Genomic DNA, 5,599 nt, shown 5'->3' with positions numbered 1-5,599 from the left:
TTTTTTTGGTCAAACATCAACATTATTGAGATTTCAAAATAAAATCTTGTTAATTCTAATTTCAATGTGGTTTAAAACTTACACACACTCAAACTCACACACACAGCAAACACAATAGCCATATCTGTCACTGTGCTGCCAGCATTTTGCATTGTGTGTGTGTTCTTTCCAACATGTAGAAAAAGGGCGAGCTCAGCGTTCTGCATTCATCCCCACCTCCACGTTCACACAAACACCCCCACACGCGGCGATTACTCTCGACTGGTCAGTGCTGCTCTGTAGCCCTCCCTCGCTGACCTCCCGCAGGTTTACCTAGCCTCACATATATAGAGAACTTTCCGGGCTTTGGTGGTACAACCCCCTGGCAACATGAACAAATCACAAAGTTTAAGTAAAGGCTGGATGTAAAAACAATTTCTAGTTGGTGGGGTAAAGAAAAAATCTTTAATGTACTGTAACTTTTGAACTGTTAACACGATCAACGTAATTCTAGTAGATTCTGAAGGAGAAAAGCGGCGCTAGCTAGCTAGCTGATCATGCTAGCAATTTAAAAATCATAACACTGGAGCTTCATTATCAATACATGCATTTTTCTATTACTTCTAAACATATGTGACAACCCCACCTGTTTGTGACAGACAATGCTTTCTACAAGGTCAGGCTTTTTAGTGTTAGTGCGGGTAGCTTTGGGCATTTCCGTCTGGGGCCCCCAAGTGTATTATCTCTGTGTGCTGTGGCGTTTCTATGTGCATACATGTGTGTTTTCTGCCCTTGTCCATCAGCATTTGTGTCTCCCCGTCATGACACTGATAAGTCAACAGATGACATAACCCCCCCTCCCTCCAAAAAAATAAAAAAATCCTTTCTCCTCTGAGCTCCTGCTGCTGCTGTGAGCAGGAGCTACCCCCTCCCTCCGGAGTCGTTCGTCTCCGACCTTTCGATAAAAGTCTCCTTTCCCTTCAGATAGACAGGATCTCTATCAGGCTGGCTCTCTTATGGGGGGAGGGGGTTAAACTTGTTTGATTTAGGACACCCAACCCCGCCCACCCTTGGTCCTACAGGGGGGATTATGGCGTCACCTGGGGCCCCTGGGGGGGTTCTATAAAGCGCCCGCCGGCCCCCTTCCCTCTGTCAGAGAGGCTAAAAGGTCCGCCAGGCACTCAGTCTAACCTCGTCTTTTCCTCAGAATCCCCCCGTCAGCATTGATGCCCACCTCCTCTTGACGACTTAGACCTCCGCCCACTTCAATTCACACCTATGTCTATCCGACAGGTGGACACAGGTGGCAACTGAACTGAGTTTCCCCAAATAGTTCAGTTTAGGAAAAAATTGACCTAATCTGGGCGCTTTTGGTCAGCCAAAGCCGCTGACGCCAAACTCTGAGGTTTTTCTCCTATTAAGGCCTTGAAGGTGATTTATTTCGGAAGAACCCTCTTCGTCGTCTGGTTGAGAGCCATCCTCCAAACGCCACCATGTGGGAGTTCCGGTCCATGAATTTTTGGCGGGCAGTCTTCGCAGAGTTCTTCGGGACCATGTTCTTTGTGTTTTTCGGCATGGGCGCCGCCCTGCGCTGGACCACGGGGCCTCACCACGTCCTCCACGTGGCCCTGTGCTTCGGGCTGGCGGCCGCCACCCTCATCCAGTCCATCGGCCACATCAGCGGCGGACACATCAACCCCGCCGTCACCTTCGCCTACCTGGTCGGCTCACAGATGTCTCTCTTCCGGGCCATTTTCTACATTGCCGCCCAGTGCATGGGCGCTGTGGCGGGGGCTGCTGTGCTGTACGGGGTCACACCTGGCAACATGAGGGGCAACATGGCCATGAACATGGTAAGATTCTGGTGTTTTTAGCACCGAAATGTCAGATTTCCTCCTACATACCGACGGTCTCAGAAGTGTCCCTTCACTGTGTCTCCAGCTGCAGCCGGGCATCAGTCTGGGCATGGCCACCACGGTGGAGGTCTTCCTCACCATGCAGCTTGTCATCTGCATCTTTGCCGTAACCGATGAGAGACGAAACGGCCGTCTGGGATCCGCCGCTCTCTCCATCGGCTTCTCCGTCACCATTGGACATCTCATGGGGGTGGGAAACCTAAAATCTGATGGATCGTGAATCGTGTATTGTAGAGCTAATGGGTGTTTTGTGTTTTAGATGTACTACACCGGTGCTGGAATGAACCCCGCCAGGTCCTTTGCCCCGGCTGTAATCTTCAGAAACTTTATCAACCACTGGGTAAGTCCTGAAAATGTGGCCGTACATATTCACCTGGTTTTTAGGGTGATGACTGAAGCTTTGTGCTGCAGGTGTATTGGGTCGGCCCCATGATAGGAGGTGCCATGGGGGCCCTGCTGTATGATTTCATGCTTTTCCCGCGCATGAGGGGTCTGTCTGAACGCCTGGCCACACTGAAGGGCAGCCGACCCCCCGAGAGTGAGACCCAGCAGGAGACCAGGGGGGAGCCCATCGAGCTCAAGACGCAAGCCCTATAAACCTTCACCCGCCCCCCCCTTTTACTGACTGGGGCTGAAGAATGAAGGACAAGGCCCTGAGCTAGGCTTACTCCCCCCCAACTCCACCGAATGCCTTCACACACGCCATCGCACACACTAACCCCATTCTGTCCCGTAGACTAACACTTTGACTGATTTTACGGTTTTTAGGGCTCACCACCTTCAACCTCAAAACACAACAGGACTCCTCTCACCCCCCACTTGTCACTTTTTGATTTCCAACAGGACATCACGCTCGCCATAAAATGTGATCAAAGCCTGACTCGGTAGCCATCTTGTGTCTCCCTTCCTTCCTGCTTCCTCACCCACCCCCAGGGCCAGATTTTTGTCCATGAGAGAGAATCCCGAGAGCAAACGGAGGTTTGAGGAAGGGGAGCGTTGGGGAAGGAAGCAGAACGAGGGCGAGGCAGGGATGCAGGGGCGACTCGGGCGAGGGAAGAGGACGTGGGGCAGATGAGGATGGATCAGATGGGGTTCGGGTTTGACAGAGAGGGTTACACTCGTTCATTTTAAGTTGGGTTAGACCATTGAAGATGGGAATTCTTTCCATAATTCATCTGAAATTATCTCCATTTTTTTCCTTTTTCGTTTGTTTTCTGCACTTCTTCACACACAAAACGTGGATGTATAATATCATTAGAAATGAACAGGGCTTCACTTTTTTTTTCAATCATTGCATTTTATCTGTGGTTTTGTGCTTGTGTGTGCGCGTGAGAGTGAGCATGTGCATCTGTGTGCGCCTGCCTGTTTGCAAGCAAGTGTGTATATGTGTGTAAGTGTGCCATCAAGTTTGCAGATCGTCTCTCCTGTTTTGTATCATCCATTTATGAAACCGCATCAGTTCTTCTCTCTTCACTGTGGTATTTACTATGATTTTCATTTTTACACCATTCATCTGCTTCTTTTGTTCTGAACCGGCTAGTGTTGTCTCCCGGGCTTCAGTGGTAGGTCTGCAGAAAAGCTGTGCGCGCTTTACATCGAGTCTACTTTTATCATTTGATCATTTCTTGGAGCACACGGTATTTCAATAAAATATCAATGAAATAAACCCAATCTTGATACAAGCATCGACTTATCTTCATACCTGTAAACAATTAAAATGACTGCAATGACTGAACATGACCACCAGGGGGCAAAATGATCACATCAAATGAGAACAATTGGAGACAGTAATAAAGAAATAAAGAAAAACAGTGGGGTGTTCATTTTAAAAGGGAAAGCATGATGTGACTTATCTCAGGGTAAGGAGGGGTGTGAGGGGTCAGACTGGGCCCCACCCGACTTAAAAGACTGCTGCTCAGGTTTGATAAGAGGTTAAAGCTGACATGTGCATGTCCCAACAACTTCATCACTGCTTCTGGAAATAATACAGCAACTATGTGGAAGTCGCACCCTCCCAGCTCCGCAGAAGAAACACAAAAAGAGAAGCTCATTACCAATAAATCTGATTTGAATTATGTCCCGTTTTCTGATTGGATGTTGCAAAAACAACAACAAAAAAAGGGTTACAGTGGTGTCCCTAAACTATACTGCACTATTGTGGAGTAGATCCTTATTTAGGCCAAAGCAAAAAGTAGTATATGTAAATGTACTACAATTATATTTAGATTTAAAGTGAGGCAGTGTACTTGACGTTTACTTGAAATTTAGTGTTCAGTTAGTATATTTCCTACACTATACTTATCCTCAAGTATACGCAATAAAATAAACCTCAAGTGTACTATTTTTTGCTTAGGGTAGCCACAAAAACAGTATAATTTGCCTCAAAAATTGACATCATTATGGTTGGTGCATCACTAGATAGGACTTAAAAATGAATGAAGCACAATTTGCAGATGAGAAGAGCAAAAGTTTTTCTGAAAATATAGGTAAACCTGACTGACTGTCTGACTTGTTGGTTCATCTGTGCTGATACCATGGTTTGGTTGAATACTCGATTCTGATTGGCTGCTGGGTGTGGATTAAAATTAGATAATCCACATTTATAAAACCAAACCTAAGAAAGAAGTTCCGGTCACGTAGCCCAAATGTTCTGTATCGCTCCGCAGGCTTCTTCAAAACAAACTTTTGCTTCATCAATTGGACAAAAACAAGCGATAGGAGGTGAACTTTCTCTCCGAAATGATGCTTTATTTAACCCATCGTTAGGCTGCTGTCGAGGTTGGTGTCGGCTCAGCGGCGTGTTGTCATGTTACTGTGATCAAATAGTCCGCTTTTGCAATCTAAATTGAAGAAAAACGAAGAGTATTTTTTTTTTTTACAAGTGACCATGGTATAAGCAGGATAACGCCCTTTGAAGTGTGCATTATCAGAAATTAATGGACGTTGTGGAAGCCTGAACTGTCTGACGTGAAGCAGACAGTTCAAAGAGTGTGTTAATTTCTGAAAATACAATCTTAATCAGGCATTATCCCTTACATAAAGTCTGAACAAAATACAAATTCATACTACTGTAAATCAGGATGGGCAAACAACGGTAACGGGGACCTGTTAGACCATCTAATATGGCCTGCCAAACTGGAATCAAATATATTATTTTAATTTTGTAATATTAATCTGTAATTTTGATGTTTTGCCCAATTATTGTTATTTATATAGTTATTTTCTGTGTGACTTTCCCTGAAATACATCAACCAATTGGTGCAATTGGCACTAAAATAGGAACAAAAATAGTTTTTGAATTTAAAAAGCATGTTTTTTTTTTATCCAAATTCTATGTTGTTTCTTTCTCATATGAGGAAACCAAAATACTTCAAGCATCAAACCTGGCCCATCGGTCAAGTTTTAGAACCCTTTGTGGCCCACAAGTGACAAAGTTTTCCCGCCAGTTTTTTAAATATAGAGTTACATATCTCTGTTTTATGTTGACCTTTAACACCTCAGACTAAATGTGTTAAATGAAGCCTAAATTAGTCTGAATTAACATTGATTGAAATGCTTCCAGCTGTGGTACAAACTGCAGTTACATATAAAATCCCAGCATGATACTTCTGACCATCTTTGCTTTGGGCAATTAACATCAAAACAGTGACATTTAACGAGAGTTTTAATTGATGTCCAATTGGTTTTCAGAAAAATCAAAGTAA

The 5,599-nt window shown here is 44.8% G+C and overlaps 1 protein-coding gene across 1 annotated transcript; it reads left to right on the top strand.

Annotated features, from left to right (window-relative positions):
* Positions 1-1,066: 1,066 nt before the first annotated feature.
* mipb (major intrinsic protein of lens fiber b) lies at positions 1,067-3,577 on the top strand. The gene is made up of 4 exons (XM_024292117.2): positions 1,067-1,832; positions 1,921-2,085; positions 2,155-2,235; positions 2,307-3,577. The coding sequence occupies exons 1-4, from the start codon at positions 1,473-1,475 to the stop codon at positions 2,490-2,492; spliced, it is 792 nt and encodes a 263-aa protein (XP_024147885.1). The 5' UTR covers positions 1,067-1,472; the 3' UTR covers positions 2,493-3,577.
* Positions 3,578-5,599: the final 2,022 nt, after the last annotated feature.

The sequence above is a fragment of the Oryzias melastigma genome, linkage group LG7 (assembly GCF_002922805.2).
Source record: "Oryzias melastigma strain HK-1 linkage group LG7, ASM292280v2, whole genome shotgun sequence".
Taxonomy (NCBI): Eukaryota; Metazoa; Chordata; class Actinopteri; order Beloniformes; family Adrianichthyidae; genus Oryzias; species Oryzias melastigma.
This window is presented reverse-complemented; position numbering and strand designations above follow the sequence as displayed.

Bases quoted from the DNA above. Each gene is read 5' to 3' on its own strand.
- mipb (XM_024292117.2), top strand. From the start codon at position 1,473: ATGTGGGAGTTCCGGTCCATGAATTTTTGGCGGGCAGTCTTCGCAGAG. The intron at 1,833-1,920 runs GTAAGATTCTGG...CTGTGTCTCCAG, and splicing joins GCAACATGGCCATGAACATG to CTGCAGCCGGGCATCAGTCT. The intron at 2,236-2,306 runs GTAAGTCCTGAA...TTTGTGCTGCAG, and splicing joins GAAACTTTATCAACCACTGG to GTGTATTGGGTCGGCCCCAT.